This window comes from Felis catus, chromosome D4 (genome assembly GCF_018350175.1).
Source record: "Felis catus isolate Fca126 chromosome D4, F.catus_Fca126_mat1.0, whole genome shotgun sequence".
Classification (NCBI taxonomy): domain Eukaryota; kingdom Metazoa; phylum Chordata; class Mammalia; order Carnivora; family Felidae; genus Felis; species Felis catus.
The window spans coordinates 50,157,256-50,184,877 of NC_058380.1; the positions used below are offsets into that span (position 1 = coordinate 50,157,256).

At 37.5% G+C, this 27,622-nt stretch overlaps 1 protein-coding gene across 5 annotated transcripts in view; it reads right to left on the minus strand.

Moving 5' to 3' along the window:
* Positions 1-6,266: 6,266 nt before the first annotated feature.
* Positions 6,267-27,622, minus strand: part of PLAA (phospholipase A2 activating protein) — a 45,807-nt gene continuing 24,451 nt past the window's right edge. For 3 of the 5 annotated variants that reach the window (XM_045043750.1, XM_003995528.6, XM_045043751.1), the window contains 8 exons: positions 25,875-26,044; positions 21,363-21,520; positions 20,402-20,621; positions 17,791-17,862; positions 13,828-13,896; positions 12,189-12,290; positions 10,435-10,599; positions 6,267-9,123 (listed from right to left, as the gene is read on the minus strand). In XM_045043750.1, the coding sequence (XP_044899685.1) occupies positions 8,558-9,123; positions 10,435-10,599; positions 12,189-12,290; positions 13,828-13,896; positions 17,791-17,862; positions 20,402-20,621; positions 21,363-21,520; positions 25,875-26,044 (1,522 nt within the window). In that variant the 3' untranslated portion in view covers positions 6,267-8,557. The remainder of the gene's footprint in view (positions 9,124-10,434; positions 10,600-12,188; positions 12,291-13,827; positions 13,897-17,790; positions 17,863-20,401; positions 20,622-21,362; positions 21,521-25,874; positions 26,045-27,622) is intronic. The other 2 variants (XM_006939189.5, XM_019816056.3) reach the window with 2 other exon arrangements.

Sequence of the window (27,622 nt, forward strand, 5' to 3'; positions counted from 1 at the left end):
AGGGCCTGGCATATACTAAGAATGCAATATTAATTTCTGAACTGAGAAGTTCAGGATCCATACAGAGCTCTTTTCCAAATCACCACCATGGTAAATTGCATTTAAGGGCACCATTTCTTCACCTCTCCCTGTATTCATGCCCTTTGCCATGTGATTTGGCAGTGTCCTTCCACTACAGGCAAGACATGTAATTCCCTGCCATTGGACTTGACTATATGACTTACTTTGGCCAAAAGAGTGTTAGCAGATGTGTAGCAAGCACAGTATTAGAAAAAAACAAAAAACAGGAGCACCTGGGTGGCTCAGTCAGTTAAGCAACCAACTTCAGCTCAGGTCATGTTCTCATGGCTCATGAGTTCTAGCCAGTATTGGGCTCTGCACTGACAGCACTGAGCCTGTTTTGGAAACTCTGTCTCCCTCTCTCTTTGCCCTTCCCCTGCTTATGCTCTTTCTCTCTCTCAAAAATAAATAAATGTTTCAAAACAAAACAAGGGCACCTGGCTGGCTCAGTGGGTAAAACATATGACTCTTGATCTCAGGGTCTTGAGCTCAAGCCCCACTTTGGGCATGGAGCCTACTTAAAAAGCAAACAAACAAAAACACAACAAAAACAAAAGAAACAACCAAAAAATTATAATAATGATGGTTTACTCTTGTACTTCCACCATTACCATGAAAATGATATACTCAGGTTAGCGCACTGGTCCCAAGAGAAAGATGAGAGACAAAGAGAGCTGAGCTCCCAAGCTAAACTATCCAGTCAAGTCTAGCCTAAAGCAGAGTCCTCACCCACCCTGCAGACGTGAATGAGTCCAGTCAGGATCAGCCAACCCTATGCTTGTAACTTCTTAGCAAAATAAATGCTATTGTTTTTGTTGTTAGTTGTTGAACAGTATTATTGAGGCTATGGTTACCTCATAGGCACACTTTCTAAAGCCCCCTGTCCTGTATTTCTCTGCTAGCCATGAGAAGGGTCTTCAAAACTAGCTTGATATTGCATGAGTCACTATTCAATGCCAGGGCTATAGTGTGGGTAGATACGATTCTTATATTACAACAGGAACATTTTTATATTTCGTGGTGAGGTTCTGTGGTATTATAGGAAGTTTAAATGAGGTGTAAGGATATCTGTGTGTTCAGAGTTCCAAACAACTAATTTTACAAAATATCATCAGGATACCCTCTAATGGGCATTTTTTTCACAGTAGCAATAAAATCAAATACTTTTCTTCCCGGTCTAAATGTTCCTTGTATATAGCAGTCACTTTTATTGTTAAAGATGGTGGTTGCCTTGCATTATCTTACCAAGCAATGCTTGGTAAGTACTCATTAGGTTGCAGACATTTTACACATTTTATTCTATTTTATGAAATCCTAATGTAACTTTGATTAACCTGGGGCTGAGATCAAGCAACTTAATTCCATAGCAAGTGGAAATGTCATTGAAATGTATGCCTTCAAACCCCAAAGCCAGTATTTTTTCACTATATTAGACTGCATCTCTGGTTGCTTTTACTACTGAAAAATTTAAATGACATAAAAATAAGCAAACATTTCTTGAATTTATTAGTTCCTTTGAAAACACGAATGAAAAAAATGTGATTTAGAGTTTGTTTCAGGCGACTTTCAGCTCTGTGTATCAAACATATAAGCAAGTACCAAACACCATAGTTGCTATTATGATAAAGTGAAGTGCCTACCACAAATTGATATTTCTCTTCATCTTGATATCCAGCTTTTTCAACATCATTTATTAAATAAATTTATTAAATTTATTAAATATTACTCTCTTCTCCATTGTTTTCTTGCTAGTGACTTGTTACAGAAAGATTTACTTGACTCTTTTGAGTTTCTTCACTTGTAAAAGTAAAATTACTAACAGTAATTTCCCCATAGGGATGATGAGGATAAACTTAGAACTAGTATAAAGTAATTGCTTAATGCACACTGGGTTGCCTGGGTGGCTCAGTCGGTTGAGCGTCCGACTCTTGATTTCGGCTCAGGTCAGGATCTCAGTTTCATGAGTTGGAGCCCCACATTAGGCTCTGTGCTGACAGTGCGGAGCCTGCTTCGGATCCTCTCTGTCTTTTTGTCTCTGTCCCTCCCCGCTCACGCTCTCTCTGTCTCTGTCAAAAAAAAAAAAAAAAAAAAAGTTAATTCATGCTATCTAGTCTACTTAAATTTCTCTGTTTTTTGCAATGTTACTTAACTGGTTTGCTTTAAATTCAGTTACAATCTATCCTGTAAGTATTACTAGATCATATGCCTTTAAATCTGATGAAAGTATTATTGCCATTTGTGTGTTTTTACTTTTCTGATTTATTATAATGTGTCCAGGAGCCCCAAGGTCCAGCTTTAAGTCCCAGGACCTCATCATATAAGGCTTAGGACCAGTATCAACCTACCTACTTTACAGACGGGCATTAGTCAGCTCTCTATTTTATTTTTAAAAATGTTTTGATGTTTATTTATTTTGGGGGTGTGGGGAAAGTGAATGGGGGAGGGGCAGAGAGAGAGGGAGACACAGGCTCCAGGCTCTGGGCTGTCAGCACAGAGCCCAACTCAGGGCTTGAACTCACAAACCTTGAGATCATGACCTGAGCCGAAGTTGGGCGCTTAGCCAACTGGGCCACCCAGGCACCCCAGCTCTCTCCTCTTTAAAACTTCCATTACTCACTGTATTCTCAAGACCCCTTTACTCCATGAGAAGCACCAAAGTGGTTTACTTGTTGCCGTCAAAGTCAATATCCTGTCTTAGTACCTCCAGAAAACAAGTACCCTAATTTTAAACATTAAACAAGTAAAAACATGATAATCACTTAAACAAATAAAATATAGGGGTGCCTCGGTGGCTCAGTCGGCTAAGTGCTGACTTCAGCCCAGGTCATGATCTTGCTGTTCGTGATTCAAGCCCTGCATCAGGCTCTGTGCTGAAGCTCAGAGCCTGGAGCCTGCTTCAGATTCTGTATCCCTCTGTCTCTGCCCACTCACTCCCACCCCCCGTTCATGCTCTGTCTGTCTCTCTCTCAAAATTAAACATTGAAAAAAGGAAAAGAAAATATAGAAAGATGAGAAAACTTTTTAAAAACATTCATCGGGCACCTGGGTGGCTCAGTCAGTTGAGCATCCAACTGTGGCTCAGGTCATGATCTCACGGTCTGTGAGTTCAAACCCCGTGCCAGGCTCTGTGCTGACAGCTTGGAGCCTGGAGCCTGCTTCTGATCCTGTGCCTCCCTCCCTCTCTGCCCCTCCCCCGCTCTTGCTCTGTCTCTCTCTGTCAAAAATAAACATTAAAAAAAATTTTTTTAAATGCTTATGCATATGGCAAATAGGCCAATTATGCCCTGTTTTGTCTTCCTAACCTCCTTTAGTTATGGTAAGGGAAACATAAACTTTAAGGAAGCACAGATATGATGCAATCAAATAAAAAAAAAAAAAGACAATGCACACACCTATGAAGTATTCTTGCCACAATACTTTAAGCTTAATCTAACCAAGCCTTTGGATTTAGCTTTTAATTTATAAGAAATAAGTATGGCAGGCAGATTTTAAGAAGGCTCCCAGTGATCCCTTTTTCTTTTTTTAAAAAATAAAATTTTTTAGTGTTTATTTTTGAGACAGAGAGAGACAGAGCATGAGTGGGGGACAGGCAGAGAGAGAGGGAGACACAGAATCTGAAGTAGGCTCCAGACTCTGAGCTGTCAGCACAGAGCCCGACACGGGGCTCGAACTCAATGAAATCATGACCTGAGCCGAAGTCTCATGCTCAACTGACTGAGCCACCCAGTGATCCCTTTTTCTGATATTCGCAGCCTTGTGTAATCCACTCTCCTTGAGCAACTTGTTTTCAACCAATAGAATACCTTGATGTTGAGAGGGTGGCATGTTTGTGGTTAGATTGTAAATATTATGACTTTGGTTCTGCTAGCAGACTCTCTCCCTTTCTGTCTTTGATAAAACCACTTACCATGACAGAGAAAACTATAAGCAGAAAAGCTGAAGGCAGCTTCTGGCCAACAGCCAACTAAGAATTTAAGTCCTCAATCCAGTGACTTGAAAAGAACTGAAACTAACCATGTAAGTGGGCATGAAACTGCATCCTTCCCCAGTGGAGCCTTCAGATAAGACCTCAGCCTTGGCTGATACCTTTGATGGCAGCTTCATGTGAAATAGAGGATCCAGCTAAGCTGGTCCAGGATTCCTCACTCACAGAAAATTTGAGATAATAAATGTGTGTTGTTCTAAGCCACTTTAGTATTAGGGTAATCTATTAAGCAACAGTAAACTTAATATGGAAGTTACAGGAATATGTTTTAAAAATATAAAATTGGGGTACCTTGTGTTCTGGACTGCCTAAACACTTCAAAGTCAATGATATTAAAAATAAAAATGGAGAAACTGTTCTAGATTAAGATACCAAAGAGACATAACCAAATTAATACCATACATAAACCTTGATTATTTATATTAGATCTTTTAAAAACAGGGATAAGGGTGCCTGGGTGGCTCAGTCAGTTGAGCATCCAATTTCGGCTCAGGTCGTGATCTCACAGTTCATGAGTCTGAGCCTTGTGTTGGGCTCTGTGCTGACAGTGCAGAGCCTGGAGCCTGCTTCAAGTTCTGTGTCTCCCTGTCTCTGCCCCACCCCTGCTCACAGTCTGTGTCTCTCAAAAACAAACAAACATTTAAAAAAAGTGATAAAAGATATTATGAGACAACAAGGAAACTTGGATGTGGACTAGTTATTAGATATTAGGAAATTACTGATTCTCTTAAATACAATATTATGGTTTTAAATAATATTCCTTAAAATGTCCTTGTTCTTAGAAGATACAAATTGAAGTATATGGTTGGTAAGTGTAATGTCTGTAATTTACTTTTAAATAATTTCAAAAGAAAGAGATAAAGCCAATATAGCAATGTTAACAACTGTAGAACCTAGTTGACAAGTCCATGAGTGTTCACTGTACTCTTTGAATTTCTATGTATGAACATGTTCATTTAAAAAAAATTGAAGGAAAACACATGGAAAGATATTGTTAAATGAAAAAATATTCAAAATTGTATTATACACCCCCCCCCCCAATTCATTGTATTGAAACCTAATCCCCAATGTGATGGGGCCTTTGGGAGATGATTAGTGGGGGTGGAGTCCTCATGAATGGGGAGACCCATCTCTCTCCTTCTGCCATGCAAGAAACAGGAATGGGCTCTTGTCAAACACCAAATATGCTGGCACCATCGTCTTGGACTTCCTGGCCTCCAGAATGGTAAGAAATAAATGTTTGTTTTTAATCCATCCAATCTATTGTTGGATTTTTTTTTTTTTTGTAGCAGCCCAAACACAGTGTATAATTTTCTATAGAAAAATATACTAGAAGTTAGATTAGAATTTTTTTTAAGACTGAGTAACATTTCCTAATCAATTTATATCTCAAGACCTTTACAAAGTATGATACATCACAAATGATTCTCTATACATTTTATCATTTCTTAACAAAATAACCAGAAGATACACAGTGATAACTGTTAAGGAAGCTATTTCCCAGTCTCATCCCCAAAATTTGTGTAGAATCTTTTTCACTATGCTTCTCCCATCACTTAAAAGGATTATGAGGTGGGTAAAAAATTCATTGTATTGCTACTTAGTTATAAACTCTGCTAATATCAGGGGCTGGGGCTGGGGGGGTTGGAATTTGGGGGGAGAACCACAATAGAAGCATGCTCATTTAAAAAATATAAGGCCAGGGGTGCCTGGGTGGCTTAGTTGGTTGAGCCTCTGACTTTGGCTTGGGTCATGATCTCAAGGTTGTGGGTTCAAGCCCCGCATCCAGCCCTGTGCTGACAGCTCAGAGCCTGGAGCTTGCTTTGGATCCTTTCTCTCTCTCTCTGCCCCTCCACCCCACTCACACTCTCTGTCTCTGTCGCTCAAAAAGAAACAATACTTAAAAAAAAAAAAAACAAAAACCACACTTAAAAAAAATGTAAGGCCAGATGGAGGATAATAGTTGTGAAATCAAGACAATGATACATCTCTTTTGCAGGCAACTGTGTTTTAAATGCAACATGAAAGACATTAACTCCAAGACTTTTACCACTGGAAGTGACCTGACAGCATGTATCAAGTCTAAACACATACATTGTTATAACTTGACCCACCAATTCTATGTATAAAGTGTAGCCTAAGGAACTAGTAAGATATTTTTTTTTTTTATTTGAACACTGACAGTTGAAAATTGAAAACATCGGCTAATAGGAAATGGATATATCCATATAATGTACTGTATTTATTAGGGTGGATGTATACTATATTAAGCTTAAAAATCAGGTTATTGAACAATGTGTATCACACAATCCTTTCAGAAAAAAACAACACATTTACATACCTACTGATACACCAAAAGACGTTAATGGTTTTCTCTGGTAGTCAGATTACAGGCAAGTTTTATTTGATGTGTGTGTTTTATTCAATGAATGTATGTTTTTATATTCACAAAAAAATAATAAGGGAATCATTAAAAAAGTTTAACTGAAAAAGACTTTAAAATATCACAAAACCATCATACAACACTTATTTTTCAAATGGGATTATCTTTTTTTTTTTGCTAAACTGTTTTTTGTAATTTTTCTTCAATAAACATGAAATACTGATATTATAAAAGTTGTTGAAAAAAGACTTGTACAGTAAAAGAAGCAAACAGTGTTTACAATTTGCCACCCCTTATTATTTTGAACAGTCAACTCATGTTCTTAGTTCTCCCATCATTGAAAGGTCCTACCTAGTATTTAAAAATATTGTAGATAAATTGTTTGTACTTGTGACTGCATGCTACACTGGAAATGTTAACAAGAAAAGCAGTGTATTGGAACGGAATCAGGCTGACCTGGATTAAACTCTTAACTTCACCATTTAAGTTTGACTTAACCACTTAAATCCAAACTTAACAAACAGTAAAGCACAGATTCCTAATGGAGGTTTTTTAAAGCCTGGGTACATATCAGAAAACTGCAACTTAATACTCAGCAAAATACACATTCCTTCTATTTCTATTTTACCCATTTCCTTTTGATATTCCAAAAGTTTTTCCTTGAATTAATCCAGATGATGGAAAACCTTTCCTCTCTTATTGGAGAAGGATTATTCTTTGACTGCAATAAAGCCAGCAAATTGATGGTTCTGTATACGATCCATATTGAGAATGCTATTCACAATTTTACACAAAGTCCTCTTTGTGAAAAGATCTTTCCTACTTATGCTTAAGAAACTGAAGTTCTCTTAGACATTAAATTATGTAATTAGTGCATTGGTTCCATCTGCTATGATGTTTAGAGACAAATATGGATGCTTCTCTGTAGGAAGTATAGTACTTTTCTTTTTTTCTCTGTAGGAAGTATAGTACTTTTCTTTTTTTCTCCTATCATGATTCATTCTATTATCTTTACTTCTGAAAATAGAGACAACATCACCCTCCATTTAAGAGGTTTTGGGAATTAAATATCAAAGTGGTTTCCACAGTGCCTGGCCAGTGTTAAGAACTCAAAAATAGTAAGTTTCACCCGATAGGCTCTGGACTTGTAAATAGCATGGTTCTGGCTTGCACAAATGCTTTCGAAAACTCAACACATTCCAAATTCCTTTTGAGACAAAGGAAATGACCAAAAATGAACTAATTTCAAAACTGGAATGAATAATGAAGTTACCTCCAATAGAGAGGGGCAAAAGAAACTGGAGCACAAGCCTGGAGTTAATTTGTTTGGGGCCTCATCTATCTGAAATGATACACAACCTAACACAGCTTAGTAGGTTGCTTTTCCTTCATGTAAAAATGAACCATCAGGGCGCCTGGGTGGCTCAGTAGGTAAAGCGTCCAACTCTTGATTTTGGCTCAGGTCGTGATCTTGTGGTTTGTGAGATGGAGCCTGCTTGGGACTCTGTCTCCTCTCTCTGCCCCTCCTCCCGCTCATACTCTGTCTGTCTCAAAATAAAAAATAAGCCATCAAACAAATACAATTTCTATTTACAAGTAACTTAAATGAACAAATCGTATCTTTTGGATATACGGAATAATTTAGAACTCAATTTTTGAAAATTATAACGTACTTTGTATTGGGGTTGTTGAAAAAATCAGCAATGGAAGTGAGTAGAGCAGAAATTAAATAAAAGACAATCACCAACAAGTAAAACAGTTTGGGGGTATTATATAAGTAGCAAGAGTAAATTATATAAATAAAAGCTCTTATCTTCTTTCATGCAGCAGAGGTATGTACATTATGCCACTGTAATAGTTGCATTGTTGTTGATTTTAGCTCATTCTTAATTTGTTTCTAAACTCCTAAAAACTTACCCACATCACACAGGAAAATCTCACAGTTCATCAGTGCAAAAATTTTATTTCTTCTTTGTCTCCTCTTACCCTCCCCCACTTTACAAGATCTGAAATTTTACTTATTCCACAGCATCCTTTTTTTTTTTTTTTTTAACATCTGTACTCAGTCATGTAAAACGTGAGGGAAAAAACCACTAATCAATTTAAAATCTCAGTTCCCGTCCCCATTGTTACAGTAAATTTAGGATAAGTCTACAGCATTCACTTACTTTAGCTGGTTCTGATACTGAGGCATACTTTTTTATTTGAGAATCAACACCTAAAGACTTGGCTAACTGTACAGCATTTAAATCGTCACTGATAAGTGTCCCAAGAGCCACAAGGAGTCTAAAAGTGGCTTCGAGGTCTTGTACAACTTCCAAGACTGTGCTAATTACTGACAAGCACTGAGCTTTCCCTTCAATGTTATGGTCTTTATGAAAACAAACAGAATAGTTCAGGGTCAATGTAGCCAGAGCAATGTGAATGTTCTTATTGCTCCCTGATTTCAGTTCTATTGCATGTGACATTAGAGATTCCCTTTGGGACATCATGAGCTTTTGTCCTGCCTGGCCAACAAAACAATTGCAAAAAGTCCTCAGAGCAAGCAGCTGGTTTGCCGGCTTTCCTTTAGGGTTCAGAAGACTGATAAGATGACTGCTGAACTGAGCCCCTTCCTTTTCGTTGCAGAAGTTCTCGTTCACGCTGGGATGTTTAATTGACAACCGAAGAATGTCAAGTGCAGGAAAGACAATATCTGTTAAAAAGAAAAATTCATTAATGTTTATAAAACCCCAGAAAATTCCTATGACTGTTACTCAATTTTCAGAATCTTATTTCATTAACACATGCTCATTTTAGAAAATGTTAAAAACCATGTGCGTGCTTTATGTAATATATTTCTAAAACTTGTGTTAACTGATTTTTCATTTTTATAGGGACTGGATTTATTGCTATGAGATCACGTACACTTTAAAAATAATTTAAATGGGCTATCAAACAGCCTGACACATATGGAGTACTCAATATATCCTTGTGGAATGAATCGTGTAATGTAGGATGCTTTAAAAAATCCTACAAGACCAAAGAGTTGAAGAAGAAAAGCTTTTTACAGAATTCCAGCTGACAAATGCTAATAGCATGCTTACAGATTGGTGGAGAGCTTTACATTCAAAAGGCTGGGCAGACACCATCTGAATGTAGCCACTCAATAATCTTCTTAACATCACTAAAAATAAGGAATCCAGAAATTATATGCCCTATGATATAAAGATAGTATGTGGCATCATTTATAAAGGATATTCACTTAAAAAAAAAAATCTATTGAACCAGGATCTAATTATGTCTAGCAGGAACTATAGAGATAGTGGAACACATTAAGTGAACCCCAAATCCAAAATATGGATATTTTGTGGGACTAATTATTTTTCTTCTCTAATCAACAGCATGAAAAAATAATAAGGGAGAGGACACTTTTGGAATTTAAAAGGTATTAAGTGAGTTAAAACAAAATTATAGCAAAGGTTTGTAGCCTGGGGTTAATAGGTCACAAAACATCTCTTGGATGGCTTGCTGGGATCCACAGATGCTCTGAAATAGTATACGAAATGGTACATGCCACGGTACATGGTGTTCCTTTCAGATTCTCATAAGGCATGTGACAAATCAAGACTATGAATTACAGGGGTGTGGTGAGTCCTTTTTGTGAAGTTTCTCACAATGTGAATAACAAGTACCCAGGGTAACTTTTACTCAATCTGGAAACACCAGTAATACTGACAGAAATGAACAGACATACTTTGTTTTCTAATTACATTTAAAAAAATGTTTTTAGTGCTTTTTTGTTCATTTTTGAGAGACAGAGACAGAGCGTGAGTGGGGGAGGAACAGAGAGAGAGGGAGACACAGCATCTTAGTCAGGCTGTAGGCTCTGAGCTGTCAGCACAGAACCCGATGCAGGTCTCGAACCCACGGACCGTGAGATCATGAGCTGAGCCAAAGTTGGAGGCTTAACTGACTGAGCCACCCAGGCACCCCTATAATTACATTTTAAAGACCGTTTCCATACCTTCAGGCCAGTAAATAGCTTTCCACAGAATCTGAAGTTGCTGGGCTGTGGGTTTTTCTGAAGAATTATTACATATTAGAGACAGTATCTTTTCAAGAAGTATCAAGTCATCCTCCGTTAACTTCTTCTCTTCAGATGCAGCTCCATTAAGTTCCTTCAGTTTACCTAGAACACAAACCCAGACTTTGAAAATTCTCTAACTGTAATTAGCCAGATGTAATACAAAAGTGCCAAAATTTTCTATAAGAGAATTCTACCACACACCATGGGGAGGTGAGACTTTTCATGGCAATTATCAAAGACCGTCAAATAAGGGTAAGGCCTGGGAGTATTTTTAAGTTGAGCCCATTATAGAAAAATGAAAGGTTACTGTGGTGATTTTTATTTTACTTATTATTTTCTAAGATCTTATGAGGCTTTCTGCTTCAAGTGAGTTTTAAAGTAGATACTTGTAATCATTTTGGCTTTCAAAGCAGTATCATCCTTATAACCAACTATAAGTCAATCCTCTATATTCTCAAAGAAAAATTTATAACAACTTTTGGCCAACTTATGTTACTTCTATGATTGTCAATGAAATAACTGAAGAGTTAAATGTCTGTGTATAATATTTAATTTATTGACTTAGTTCCATATGCATATTTGACATTACTTTAAAAACCTCTTTAATGCAAATACTGCCTTTTGTCACCATATTTACATTTCATGAAACAATTTTTTTAAGCCCTTTACCTGCATCTTCAATATTAGCATCCTTGTCATCACTAATGCTACTTTGAGTCATCCAACACTGCTTCCTCAAGAATCTTTTTTTTTTTTTTTTCTTTTTTGGTAATTTCTATTCCCAACAGAGGGCTTGAACTCATCACCATGAGATCAAGAGTCTCATGTTCTACCAACTGAGCCAACCAGGCATCCCATCAAAAATCTTATAAAGAATAAAAAAGATCAAAGTTCCCATCACAAAAAGCTTAAATTGTCCAAATTTACAGATTTTTTATCAATCATAACTGGAAACTTGACCTCTTTCACTTTCCTTTGGCATTAAAAATTTTAACACTAACAGAATATTGAAAACAAAGTTTATTTAAGGGATGCAAAAGGAAGAGAATTTGTTCAAAATAAGTAAGAAAGTACTTACTAATGATTTTTATACAGATAGTATGAAAGTTAATTCTGATCAAAACACCCATATCTTATACTGAGATGTATATGTTATCTTATCTCAATTAATTCTCATGAGGTAGTAATGGCAAACAGAGCTAGTAGTATTTAGTCCAAAGCCACCTGCCATTTTATTTTGAGAGAAATGAGTTAACAGAAAAAGCCATCAAAGTCAGTTGGCAGTTTCATTTTTAATGGGCAATCTGAACAGCCTTTTATTATGATTTCTAAAGGCCACTAATTTTTTAAAGGCATAATCTTTATTTTTAAGTGCTTTACTCATTCATTTTCATTATTTTCTTTTCCTGAAAACATTAAGAGCTTAGGGGATGGGATTTAGATTTCCCCTTTAGTTTTTTTTATCAATAAAAGCATCATAAAGCATTAACCTCATATTTGTATCAGGCATCTTGCAAGTATTAAGCGTCCATTATGAGACTGTGTATTTGTAGTAGACACAGTGGTGTAATAACAGAAGTCTCTGTCACGTAAGCACCCAGTTCCTAGCTCATGTGAGGAGAACAGCCTTGACTGCACTACACAGAAGTCTATGGATATGTGAAAAAACTTTTTAATTAAAATGCACTTACCTAATATTTGTGTAGGGTTTGCCTGGTCAAAAGTGACAGCCTCTTTTTTAGGGAAATAAATATTCACCGTCTTAGATGCAGCTGATCGGTAGGCACTATTGCCTATTCACAGAACAAACGATGATGAAAAGCATAAAGAATAATCAAAAATGAGATTTTTTTCTAACTCTATGACTTTATTTTTACAATTATTGAGATACATAACTATTTAGTGCATGCAATAAAACAAGCACTTCAGAAAAAAGAAAGAAAAATCGTAAGATTTTATATACTATTTATATTTGTTGATGTAATAAATTTTAGTTTCTGGAATGGGAGCTTAAATGTAAAACAAAGCCTCTCCATGTCATATTCTCTACATCTCTCATACTTTAAAAGTTTTTTTTTAATTTAATTAATTTTTTTTGTTTGTTTTTAAAGAGAGACAGCATGCGCAAAGAAGAGCAGAGGGGGAAAGAGACAGAATCTCAAGCAGGCTCCACGCTCAGCATGGAGCCCAACACGGGGCTCGATCCCATACCCTGGCATCATGACCTGAGCCGAAATCAAGAGTCGGACACTTAACTGAGCCACCCAGCACTGTTAACTTTAGACTCTTTTATAATGCAATAGGTACAGCTGACAATTACTAAGCATTTATTCTGTATAAAGTGATTTACATATATTGTCATTTTAAGCTCTTAACAACTCCAAGAGGTAGATATTACTTCAACTTTACAAATGAGAAAAACAGAGGCACAGAAACAGAGTAATTGGCTCATAGAATAACAGGTAGAAAGCAGTGAAATTGAGATCTGAATTGAAGCATTCTCGTCCACTATGATCTACTTCAAAACTACCAGCCAGTGTTACTTTTGCAATGAAAAAATAGTTTACAAAAATCATATACCAAGTTAGTTCTTAAGTAGAGTGCCGGGTTTATAAGTATACATTTTATTATGGTCAAGAACATATGTGTCATACATATATTATTCTCTTGTAGAAAAAAACAAGTAGGGGAAAATATATGTCAAAGAGAGCTGTCAAACTTGCAAGAGGTTTACAGTTTAGTTCTGCATTTTACTAGCAGCCCTTACAAAGGAAAGCAGGTCTGCCTATATTCAACAATGATGAACAAGTAAGATGTGTCAGACTCTGGGCTAGATACTAAGAATAAAAAGAAAAATTAATTGCTTAGGAGATAACATAGCCTAAGCATAGGCCTAAATCACAAAATCAGATTTGTTTTGAAAGTCCTGTTAAGCAGGATAATATTTAGCATAGTGACTAAAACTCTCAATACATTAAGAACAAACAAAGGAGAGAGAGGAATAAGCTCAGTTTTTGTAAGGGTAGTGAGAAAACCCGACCTATAAGAGCAGAATAGCAGTTTTCAATCCTGGCCACACATTAGAATCACATTAGATTATAAAAACTACCTTGCCAAGGCCCCAACGCACAGCAGTAACAGACCAAGTGAACATCTCTGGGGATGAGGTTGAAGTACTTTTTTAAAGTGTCCTACGTGAGTTAAATATGCACTATGACACAATTCTGAGAACGCTCTAAAAGCCAGGTCAAGAAGTTTGGTCTTGATCTACTATATGAAAAGTTCTCTAGCAACAAAAGGGAAGAAGAAAAGGAAATGAAAAGTATGTACCTGTAAATGGATCAGCTCCAGCCATGGTAGTCCCCATACTGGCAGACCCTGGCACATAACGACCACTGCCTAAAATGCAATTAATACATCTAGTAAGCAAAGGTAACTGCAAATTATAAAGTTCAAAATGTTGCTCTCTACACACGATAACTTACTGTCATTAGGAGTCACACCTTAGAATGGCATCTTTTTAAAATTTTTTTTTTAATGTTTATTTATTTTTGAGACAGAGAGAGCATGAACGGGGGAGGATCAGAGAGAGAGGGAGACACAGAATCTGAAGCAGGCTCCAGGCTCTGAGCTGTCAGCACAGAGCCTGATGCGGGGCTCGAATTCACAGACTGTGAGATCATGACCTGAGCTGAAGTCAGACGCTCAACCAATTGAGCCACCCAGGCGCCACTTTCTTTTTAAATTTTTTAATGTTTATTTTTTTGAGAGAGAGAAAGACAGACAGAGCTTGCGTGGGGGAGGGGCAGAGAGGGAGACACAGAATTTGAAGCAGGCTCCACACTCTGAGCTGTCAGCACAGAGCCCGATGCAGGGCTTGAACTCATGGACCATGAGATCATGACCTGAGCCAAAGTCCGACTCTTAGCCGACTGAGCTACCCAGGCACCCCAGAATGTATCTTTATATATATAATAAATGGGCTGTAAATTTAATACAGAAAAATGTTGAGAACAGTACCTGACATATAGTTGGTGCCAATAATTGTGAGACTTAAAATTCTCAAGTTACAAAGTAAACATTAGATGCCTTATACATTATAATTACAGAAGCTAATGAAGTGAAAAAGCATTAGTGGATTGGAGAGAAGAAATTACAAGGTTTCCATAATGAAATGTGAATGTGGGGCACCTGGCTGGGTCAGTTGGTAGAGCATGCAACTCTTGATCTTGGGTTGTAAATTTGAGCCCCACATTGGATGTAGAGATTACTCAAAAAGAAAATCTTAAAACAACAAAAATAAGAAAAAAAAATAAATGTGAACACCATCCTACTGAAATAGAGACAGAGGATTAACTAGCACATAAGCAAAAAACAGATTGTATAAGATTTAGAGATGGTATGAAAATAGCTCTGTCGCACATCTGAGATCCTACTTGTGGATGTCTCATTGAAAATACAAAGAAAGGAACATGAGAAACAAATGTAGAGAAAGAATCAGCAGGATTTGAAGATGTTCAGAGTCCTGGGTCAGCCTTTATAGGATGAATAAAGATAAGCTACTGTTCTAACCCCTCCGAATTTAATATCTAGGAGTTGGTACAATGGGTGTAATACATACAGAAAAGCAAACAAAACAAAAAATGAAAAACAAAAACTGCAGATGTAAATAGATTAATTAAAATAATGAAGAACACAGAATAAGAGGCTTTGAGTTTTTACTAATATGCTAGCTAGCATGCTAAGCATCTTATGTTTATATATGCATTTAAATATTAATTAGGTACTATTATTATTAACAATATTTTACAAAAAGGCTAAATAACTTGCCCAAGGCATTAATTATGAGGCAAAGTAAATCTACACTTGTTATTATTATTATTCATTTATTTTTAGAGAGAGAGAGAGAGAGAGAGTGAGTATGCAAGTAGGGGGCAGGGGTAGAGGGAGAGTGAGAGAATCTCAAGCAGACTCCACATCCACTGTGGAGCCCAACACAGGGCTAAATTTCATGACCCTGAGATCATGACCTGAGCCAAAATCACGAGTTAGACGCTTAACTGACTGAGCCACCCAGGCATCCCAATCCTACACTTTTCTTTTTTTTTTTTTTTTTTAAATTTTTTTTTCAGCGTTTTTATTTATTTTTGGGACAGAGAGAGACAGAGCATGAACGGGGGAGGGGCAGAGAGAGAGGGAGACACAGAATCGGAAACAGGCTCCAGGCTCCGAGCCATCAGCCCAGAGCCCGACGCGGGGCTCGAACTCACGGACCGCGAGATCGTGACCTGGCTGAAGTCGGACGCCCAACCGACTGGGCCACCCAGGCGCCCCAATCCTACACTTTTCTAAATGTGGTTCTCCAACAACCTGAAGGAGTCACCTATTCAATATGTAGATTTTCAGGGTCCACCCATAGCAGCCTAGTGGTTCTCCAAACTGGCTTCACTGTAGAAACTGACAGGGAGCTTTTGAAATTACTTAATAGCAAACCACAGCAAAGAACATTTAATCAGAATCCATGGGTGAGGGATCAGGGCATGAGTATTTTTAACCTCCTCACCAATCTAGTATATCAGAATATCTCTGTGTGAAGGACCTTTTGATAATTTAAACAAGCATCCCAGATGATTCTAATTGACATTAGAAGTTTGGGAACCACATAAATAAGGGGGGAAAAAAAAAAGAGAATCAAGACTGACCTTAAGTCATAAGCTAGATGGGGAAAACTCTTGGCCCCAGTGCTACTGGTAAAGTTGGAGGAATGTATACTAAAATCTACCGAGGGCTTAAATACAGTCCAGGCATTCTGCTAAACACTTTACATGTACCATACCATTTCATTTCCCTTAACATCTCAATATGGTTATCTATTTTTTATAATAGTGTGGTTCAGTTATCCTAATTCCATAATTCTCTTGGATGTTTAGTATGCTATCTTGCATATTTCCATAATCACTGCATCTTCTGAGTTACTGACATTATGCAACAGTGAGACATACTCCAGCTATGATGGCCCCAGGAATTCTCTTGATTTTGTTGGTATTGTTCGAAGCTTGGTATGTTCTTTCTGTTCCAAGAAAAAGCTGCTAATGAGATCCGGGAACTATGATGTTCTAAGTTTTAGGGCATCACTATGTCTGAATAAGTCATCATCTTATCTACGCTTCAGATCGTTACTACTTTTTCAAATTGCATTATGTCATCAAAGATTTCCTTAACAGCCACTGTGCCATCACAACATTTAGCTTGATCTTGATAGGTGGTTAGTGCAGTATACTGGTTATCAATGCACAGGGTGCAGCTACGTGCAACTGGGCCACCAATTCATTCACTGGAGAGAAGAAGCTCACTGACAGCGATTCACAAATTCATGACAGTGACCAAAGGTTGTGTGCTGCTCCAATTTATGGTTTAGACAGGACTGTATCTTGGCAAGGCCAGTGGATACCATAAATGCCAAGGATCTCTTCCCAAATTTGGTCTATTGTCCAGGAACTCTGGCTGAAGATCCAACCACAGCTTCATAAAATATATCAAAAGCTGTTCTGAAAACAGAGACTTCTTCAGCTGCACTTAAGTCCAAGTTTGGCAATTATTTTCCCAGTAGTGTTGATGCTGAGGCATGCATACCTTGGTAAATAAAGTCACTTTGAAGAGATACACCAACACTTCCAGGGCATCACGAAGGCCATTAATAACAGATTAGAAGACTAATCCTGGGTAGCTGGGTGGACTGTCTCCTTCATTTGCTAAGGCAAAATATGCCCAGACAGACTTCTTGACTGCACCGCTCCATCCAATATCAGGGACTCACATGGCTCCTTCTTGGCTTGTGATCGGTAGGATCTCGCCAGTAATAGCAATCATGCTGTGTCTTGGTTGGTGGGTTCCCCTATTATCTAATTTCACAGATAAAAAAAATAGGCTCAGACAGGTTAAGCAACTTGCCAACTTCTCATAGCAAGTAAGTGGTAGAGCCAGATTTTGAACCAAGGTCTATCTGACTCTAAAACCTATGCCCTTACTGACTCTTGCTCTCCTTGCAGGAAGGACCACTGGAGAAAATGATGAGTTCTAATAATATGCTATTTAAAAGTCATGAGGAAAACTACAAAATACTCCAGGAAAAGGCAAAAATTGGAAGTTAAAGAAAAGGAGATCCATCAAAATTAGAAATATAGATAAGGGGATTATTAATAATTGGATGATATCTCCAAAATGTAAAGCCATACAATGCAAAATGTTACACAGTAAGTGAAAAAAGATGTACTTATTGAAACTGCATCCCACCTGTAAAAGGATCTGCCGCAGGCAGCGTGTTAGCAGATCCTGATGAAGACCCTGGAACATACCGACCACCACCTGTGCGTGCAAACAAAGGAAAAGCTGAAGTATGACAGAATTTAAAAAAGAAAAAAAATTGTTAACGTTTATTCATTTTTGAGAGAGACAGAGTGTGAGCAGGGGAGGGGCAGAGAGAGAGAGAGAGAGAGAGAGAGAGAGACAGAGAGATGCAGAATCCGAAGAAGGCTTCATGAAGGCTCTGAGCTGTTAGCACAGAGCCCAATGCGGGGCTCGAACTCCTAAACTGTGAGATCATGACCTGAGCTGAAGTCGGACGCTTAATCGACTGAGTCACTCAGGCTCCCCAAGCCAGAATTTTGAATCTCAAAAACGGCACAGTGCTTACATTAGAGGACTCTACGCTTGGAGAAAAAACAAAAGAGCAAAGCCATCACACGACAGAATAACAAATTAGAAGCCTTACAGTAGGAAAAGACTACTAAGAAATTAACATTTCAGTGATTCTCCAAGTTTTGTCCTTATTGCTGTATTATATCTTAGCTTGTGCACTTAAATATTAAAATCACTAAAAATTCAAATATAAAAGGAGAAATTACAGGTGGTCTCTAACCTAAATAATATACACATATAATCAGTTGCTGTTCCTATACAAATTCACTAGAATTCCCACTGTTCCTGTTGCTAACAGAACCACAGTCATCAAATGGTAATCTTTTAAAGAACTCGAGTTCATTAACTCTTGTGTCAAATAGCGCAGATCCAACAGAGAATAAGATTGCTTGTATCCACTGAAGCTTACAACCTACTGGAGAAGAGAATTGAAAGGTGATGAGTGACACAAAGGAAAGAGATTTCCACTTACACTTTTACAAATGTGTGGTGTGTGTGAATGTATGTTTTGTTAGTATCTCTAGGAAACTAATCAGAGGCATCTACAAAAAGATATATGTGAAAGATATATATAAAAAGATGCTTATAGTTTCAGAAGAGCAAAAAAAGCCACAGTTATTAAGATTTCCAAATGGAGCCAGCTGCTCTAATTTCTGCCTTCTGCTCCACAAAACAGCTTACACAGGACTATAATTATGTGTTCAGTCTTTTGTACTACAGTCTGAAATTCCACCAACAGAATACCCAGACAATAAACACAGGTTTTTTTTTTTCCTGTCAAGTGCAACTACTGGGAGGGGTTACATTATTTAGATTCAGTAGCAAGTCAGTCTGATAATTCTGTTTAAGTCAACATGCAGGTTGACATTCGCTTTATTAGGTGACTAGGCAAAAGAACGAGAAGGAGAGGAGATAGTTTAGGAGCATGAAGTATGTGAAAGAAGAAGAAAAAAAGATCTACATAAGGTCTTAGTGCAGGAAGGGATATGGAATCTTTATAAAACAAGAGCACTAGCACATGAAAAATGACAACACAAAAACATTAACAATAAAGTGCTAATTTCAGAATTTTATTTAGAGCTGGCCCTTGTACCTAAGAAAAAAGGAAGCATTTTATTGTCTCCTGTACCATGGTCTCAGTTCCTGGGACCCAAAACTAAGGTGAGTACAATTAGTATTATAATCCATTTCCTATGAATCAGGACTCAGACTAATACTACTAGGATTATCATTTATGGACTGGTCTGAGAACCTAATATCATTTATAACATTTTAGATACTGTATAATATGTTATGGACGACCGACTTAAAAATCAACATGTGGAATACAAATCACATGTAAACTAAAACTACCCACAGTTCAGCGGCGCCTAGGTGGGTCAGTCGGTTAGGTGACTGACTTTGGTTTCAGCTCAGATCACGATCTCATGGTTTGTGAGTTCGAGCCCCATGTCAGGCTCTGTGCTGACACCATGGAGCCTGTTTGGGATTCTGTCTCTCTCTCTTTCTCTGTCCCTACCTTGCTTACTCTCTCTTTCAAAAATAAATAAATAGGGGTGCGTGGGTGGCTCAGTTGGTTAAGCATCCAACTTCAGCTCAGATCATGATCTTGTGGTCCATGGGTTCAATCCCCATGTCAGGCTGTGCTGACAGCTCAGAGCCTGGAGGCTGCTTTGGATTCTGTGTCTCCTTCTCTCTCTCTTGCCTCTCCCCTGCTCATGCTCTTTCTCTCTCAAAAATAAAAATAAACAAACACACATAAATAAACAAACATTAAAAAAAAAACCCATAAAACAAAAAACTACCCATAGTTCAGTCCTAGATTTATGCCCAACTAACCAATTTAGCCTTGTGTGGAAAAAAAAATTCTATTTACTAAGGTTCACCAAAACAGGTATTTTTAAAAGGAGTCACTATATAAGGGAACTTCCAGGTTTATTTTCATTTCAAATGACTGAAGTTTCATAATTTTATTTAGTTACAGTGTGGCTATATTTTTGAAAGTGAGCAATATAGAATTGTTTCTATAAACACAGAATTACTATATAATTTGAGGTTTAAAATATGATTTAAAGTAAAAACCTGCTATAGATTTTGGATCTTTGTTTTAATTTAAACAGCTTATGATAACAGATGTTTAAATACACTTAAAAAAAATTAACCAATGAATTAAGTACAGAAGACTTAATATAAACCGTAAACTTACCTGTAAAAGGATCTGAAAAACTGGTGTTCCCAAGTCCTAAGGTTTGACCTTTCGTGTTATCAATAATAAATTTAGCCACTTGATCCAAAAACATGGGATTCAAATCATTCTTCTGTAAGAAGTTGTATGCAGTTAACCAAGGATCATCACTGACGTTATATGGCAATTTATACGATGGTCCACCTTCATTGACATCAATTGAGAAAACATAATCAAACTCCTTCAACAGGAATACAAAAAGGAGATAAATGATTACTAACTTATCTGTTCATATTAATGGCATATATATCACAGATCTTATGTGTCCTTTATTTTATAAAGTTATAATAAGTTATATTGATTTATAACAAATATATTTATATAAACATTTTATAATAAAATTATAATCCTTAAACTTTCTCCAAAGTGCAATGTTACAATCTTCCACTTGGCATGTGATGATTGATAGCAACCATCTGCATATGCTGCAAGGTCAGTATTTCACTGGGGATGGAGGAGGGGAATGTATTACAACTACACATAAATTCTAAGGCCAAAGGAAGGTTTCCAACTGGTTGATCTCAAGGCCAGAAGTATTAGCTGTTACCATGTCCCACTCAGCAAAACATGCTGGTGTTATAAGCACTGCCACACAGGGGCCCTCATGTCCTGCCAAGTTAAATATAACGAGGCAGAAAGCATTGGCTGGAAGGTGGCACAGAAGCTCCTAATCCAAAAGGGTTGGGAACAGTTTACTCACAGTAAGTACCAAAAGACAAATAGTGTCTAATGTATCAAATATGGAAAAAGATTTTTTAAAAGTCAATTTCAAGGCAGGGAAAAGAGAGAAGCCTCCCCAGAGAAATGTATTTTTAAATGGCAAAACACCAAAGAAAATTGTATTAGCATGGGGAAAAGGGAAAAGAAAACCTTTGTCTAATGCTTTAAGATAATGGTAATTAGAAAGTAGAAATTGACATACTTTTCCTTCATATAAAACTTTTCCAGATGTTTGCTGATTAGCACCAGATGAGCCAACAACATCACCAATTTTTATCCACCTCCCTTCGCTAACACTCCACTGATAGGCTTCGACTTTCTCCCCATCTTTGATTAGACGAGTCTGTCCTTCTCTAGCACCTTAAAATAAAAATGTTAAGAATCAAAAGTAGAAAAGCAGAGTAAAAATGAAAGACACAGATTAAAAAATCTTAACTTTATGTATTTGGTTTAACTGGAAATTTTATTAAAAGGCTCCATCAGTTAAGCATCTGGGATTTGGTTTTGCTCCTCAGATCAAGATCTCATGGTTCGTGAGTTTGAGCCCCATGTCAGGCTCTGCACTGACAGCACAGAGCCTAAATGGGATTCTCTCTTCCTTTCTCTCTGCCCCTCCCCCACTCATGTGTGCACTCTCTCAAAACATAAACAAACACTAAAAAGAAAAAAAAAAGTTAATCTACTAGAAAGTGTCTCAAAAGACAATAATGGTTAAAAGTAACCAATTTATTAAATAAAGGAAAGAAAAAAAGGTGTATTTCCATTAGAAAGTAGCTGGCCCACTAAAAATAAGTTTTATTACTATTTTCTGACAACACTTTCATTTTAATAAACGACTCTCCATTTTTCCAGCTGCTCAGGCCAAAAAGTATAGAAGAGTCTGATTCCTCTTTCTCTGAATCCCATGGCCAAACCTTTAGCAAATTCTATCAGTTCTGTCTTTTTTTTTTTTTTTTTTTAAATTTTTTAACATTCATTTATTTTTCAAAGACAGGGAGAGCACAAGCAGGGGAGGGGAAGAGAGAGCGGGACACAGAATCTGAAGCAGTCTCCAGGCTCTGAGCTGTCTGTCAGCACAGAGCCCGACACAGGGCTCGAACCCACTAACTGTGGTTACCTGATGATTGCCTGAGCTGATGTTGGATGCTTAACTGACTGAGCCAACCAGGTGCCCCTCTATCAGTTCCATCTTCAAAAAAGGTCAAAAAAACTATCTATTCTATCTCCATTGCTACCCAATGCTACAAGCCACCAACGTTTCTCGGCTGGACTGATTTAATGGCCTTCTACTCCTGCCCTGGGGCTCCCTACAGTCTATATTCAATCCAGTAACCATAAAAATTCTTTCAAAGGTTAGTGTCCCTGACACTCCTCTGTTCGAGACCTTTCAATGACTTCCCATCTCTCTTGATCAAGGCCTAAGTCCTTGGAGTAGTGTACAAGGCCAAATCTATCATCCCCTCTGTCTTCACTTTGCACTTCTCCCCTCAACCCATCTCCGGACTTTAGCCCTGGAGTCTTTACACTGGCTGTTAATTCTGCCCATGACACTCTTCACACAGATGTTGGCAAGATTTACTCTCTTGCCTCCTTAAGAACTTACTTGAACGTCACATTCTCAGCAAAGCCTTCAGTGGCAGAAATAGGCAGCTGTCCTCCAGAGATTCACAATCCTACTCCATAGGGTAGAGATGTAGCTGTGGCTACAGCCAGGTGCAGTGTCTAGATGCCACTTACTGAGAAATGGTCTGTGCAATCTGAATGGGTGTGCTATGTGCCAGTTCTAGGCCTAGTCGATCTTCCTCTAACCTCCCCTTTTATCCTGTCTGATGGCTGAATGTCTCTACCCAAGAAGCCCTTGGAAGCTACATGGTGATGGTGGTTTCCATCCCCAAATGACCACAAGGAGAAAAACTGCTCTACAAACATGCTCAAGATGGGGTGTCTGGGTGGCTCAGTTGGTTGAGCAACCAACTCTTGATTTCGGCTCAGGTCACGATCCCAGGGTCATGGGATCAAGTCCTGCATTGGGTTCCCAGAGTGTGGAGGCTACTTAAGATTCTCTCTTTCCCCTCTGCTCCTCTCCGCTCATGTGCACACTCTCTAAAATAAAACAAACAAACCCCAGAAACAGATAAAAATTCCCCAAACATACCTAATATACCGTGTCATCAAGTGAACTTTGAATGTGCAACAAATAAACTCTTGTATTAAGTCAGTGAGATTTTAGTTTATCTATAATAGCAACTAATGCTATACCAAATATTATATATTTCCTGAACACTGTATTTAAAATTACAAAACACCCAACTCCTGCTTTGTTTCCCACAGTACTTATCACTATCTGACATACTTATATATTTACTTATTTACTTTTTAATTTGTCTCCTAAAGAGTATATATTTGTAAGAACATAGATATTTGTAACCTTTTATATTTGCTGTATTCCCCAAAGCTTAGAACAATGCCTGGCACACACTGGGCACTTAGGAAATACTTACTGAATGTGTGTGTGTGTGTGTGTGTGTGTGTGTGTGTGTGTGTGTGTGTATACAGTGACAAAAAGACTACATTTTTGCAAAGAATTGTAAGAATATTAAAAACATGACAATACAATACATTAGTTCTCAAACTTCTGATTTTAAGATCTCCTTGGGGCGCCTGGGTGGCGCAGTCGGTTAAGCGTCCGACTTCAGCCAGGTCACGATCTCGCGGTCCGTGAGTTCGAGCCCCGCGTCAGGCTCTGGGCTGACGGCTCAGAGCCTGGAGCCTGTTTCAGATTCAGATTCAGATTTATTTTCAGATAAATAAAAAAAAAAGTTGAAAAAAAAAATTAAAAAAAAAAAATCTCCTTATAATAGTCATGAAAGTTACTCAGAAGCCCAAAGAACTTTTTTTAATGTAGGTTATATGAATTGACTTATTGGATTTGAAATTAAAAATAAAGAGTAAAAAAAATTCACTTAATGGAAAACAATAATAGATCTGTTACATATTGAATAAATAATATGAAAAATAAGAATAGCTTTAGAAACTTACTGAGAAGACTGACATTGTTTTGTATTTATAAATCTCTTTATTGTCTCTCTTTTTTTTAATTTTTTTTTTCAACGTTTATTTATTTTTGGGACAGAGAGAGACAGAGCATGAACGGGGGAGGGGCAGAGAGAGAGGGAGACACAGAATCGGAAACAGGCTCCAGGCTCTGAGCCATCAGCCCAGAGCCCGACGCGGGGCTCGAACTCACGGACCGCGAGATCGTGACCTGGCTGAAGTCGGATGCTTAACCAACTGCGCCACCCAGGCGCCCCTTATTGTCTCTCTTAATAGAAGACAGCTGGATTATCATACCTGCCTCTGCATTCAATCTGTTGTTCTATTTGAAGTATATAAAGAAAATCCAACCTTACACAGATAACATAGTTGAAAAAGAAAAGACTAGTTTAACAGCTTTTTCAGAAAAATGTGAATATTCTACAAAGTAGTAGGTCTTTAAAGGTTATAATTTAGAATCTGCAACCATCAATGCATTTTTCAGGCTCTATTAAATACTAAAATGCACTGGTCTATCTTACAAGCTCCTGGTAATAAATACAAATTTTCCAAAATTTCAATATTCATTTGAGAGTTTTGACTTTTATCTTTGGCAATAAATACTGTCAGCTGTTTTCCTTAAAGTGACATGGTCATTTTGCTAATTTTCAAAAAAAGTCTTGCCTAAACCCAAGCTTAAATAACCATAGTTACTTCTTCTATGAATAAATATGGCACTCCATGAAAAGTTCAGCCCGCAATGCAAATGAATGTTTGTACTTATCCCAGAGACACCATGGTACTCGGGAGTACTTTATGTGTTGACATTTTGTCAACCAGAATATTAAAACAGACATGTAATAAAGCCTCGAGAGGTAGTAAATTAATTGTTAATGCTTCCTCAAGCACATTTTTATGGGCAAATGGTTTTCATTTTTTTTTTTAACTACAACTGCATGCCAGTGAAGAGCACAATAACTACCAGAACAGTCTGGTGTCACTGCCTTGATTTGTGTACTAAGAAGCCTGTGTTTGTTTGTTTGTTTGTTTGTTTTACCCAGCATTGCTTTTGGACCATAAGTTAACACGGACCATGTTAACATAGTGGAAAAGTCAAATAACAGCTTAGTATTATTAAATTAGTTGGACCTTAAGGACATCCTGAAGGAATCTCAATATTCCCAGGGGTCCATGTACCAGGTTCTAAGAACCAATGATATAATGGATCAGGGATATATCAAACACAAGATTTCATTTGAAGTAACTACTGTCCTCTGGTTTAAACTCAAATGATCCCCAACTCATTAAGGAGACACTGCTTTCTTTGAACTCATTTTTATTTTTAGTCTATACAGTGTGTCTCAGGGAACCCAATCAACCAAAAGGTATTAAAGAAGTGACTTTTGTGTACCTATTATATACGAGCTAGGTATCAGGAGATGGATTTAAAACAAAAACGAAGATTCTTCTTTAAGGAGTTAAGCTCAAAATGTGACACAGAAAGAAGCAAGAATATGGTTTCTCATAGTGGTTAAGTGTAAAAGTTCTAAAAAATCCCTATCTGGCAATGAGAATAACACTTAATGACTAGCAAAACAAACTTGTTTTTCTTATCATTCTAATTATTCCCAAAGACAAACAGGGTAGTATTTTTTACTACTATATACACTGAAATATTTACCAGGTTCATTCAGATGTTCCCTCCCAGGAAGCTGCTCAGCATTAATGTCCCCTAAATCACCGGTTTTAGAATCAATGGTTGCCTGAGAGAGTTCTTTTTCAAAAGCCTTGATTTCCTCAGCACTTGCTGTCCGATCCTCTGATTCCGTAAACACTCTAATAATACCATCACTATAAGGAAAAACAAAGTGATCTGAAGTCACTGCCATATTGTATTAACATTATCCCACCTGAATGATCCAAAGCAAAAATAATCTGTATTTGTGAATATGAGAAACATTACTATGTATTTATGGCTGAGTAGAGACAGCACTCTGCTGACTTCACACACTATCCTATGCTGCTTTCTAAAGCCATCTATAGGGTAGAAAAAGATTATTTAAGGGAAAAGTCACTGAGAAAAGACAGAGAAATATGTATCTAACACAATTTTGAATTCCAAGTTAGATATTTACCATCATAAAAATCTGGAGCTATAACATACAATTTAAGTCAATATTACATAGATACAAGAGTATAAAGAAGGGTAATGGGTTATTTTATTTACAAAGGGCTCAAATAACCAACATAAAGCTTAGAAAATAGCAGATGCTCAGTATCTGTTCATTTGGGAAACACAGTCTGTGTTTCCTACGCCCTTAACCAGCAATGTAATCCCACTCATGAAAAAAAAGCCTCACCTTAGACTAGATGGCAATCCCAACCTCTAGTCTTGGCACATGACTTCACTTCCACCATTTCTAAATTCTTGGGTAAGAGGCAAGTTGGCCACCTTCAAATGCACTAATCCTGCCCCGTTCTACAGAGAACTTTGTTTCTTATGTAACCTTTGACTGACAGGAACTTTACCCTTTCAAATTGTTTATTTTCTTTAACTTTAAATATGCTTAGGGGGAAAATAATTAAATCAACAAATCAACCCTTGACCCAGCCAAAATGTAAACTACCTCCGCTTTATTAGACCCACCATCCCTTAGAGGTTTTCCTTTCTTTCTTTTCTGCCTTCCATGCCAGATCCACCGGCTCGAGGGTGGTTCATCACCACTCGGACCTCAGAAATCTAAAACTGAGGTCGTCATCTTCTGCACCTAACCAATTCTCCCACTTTCCCCATTTATATTAATGCAATCACCAAAAGCTTGAAGCTTTACAGTTTTCTTTTATCCTCCTTTTGACAATCTTTCCTTTGCAATATCTAATATTTTGGCCTCTTGTCCATTGGCACCGTGGGGACGGTATTTCATAACATCACACCCCTTCTACCGGAACTGCTTTCCAAGTTGCTTTCCTGCCATCACCACTAGTTAAATCCAACCTACATAGTTAATAATTCACAGGTTATGCTCTATTCATGTCACTTCAGTAGCTACAACCCTTTACTCCAAGCACAGACTCTAAAAGATACCTGGCATTCAAGGCTGTCCACGGTTATGCTCCACCCTACTGCCTTTACCACCTTACCAGTATCCCCTATTCCCTAGCATGAGTCTTCCACCACTTTCCTTCATCTGCCCCACAAATCACTTTCCTGGTCCTGCCACACCTTTACTTACACTGTTGTTTTTTTTTTTTTTTTTTTTTTTGACAGAAATTCTCATTTCCCTTCTTTCTCATTATTTTTCAACATTCAATTCAAATTTCCTCTTCTTCATAAAGGTTTCCCACACTAATCTCTACCTTCTCCAGTTTCTTTTGCATTCGACGTTCTGACTGCACAACTGGCAGAGCAATACTTTTGTACTGTATCAT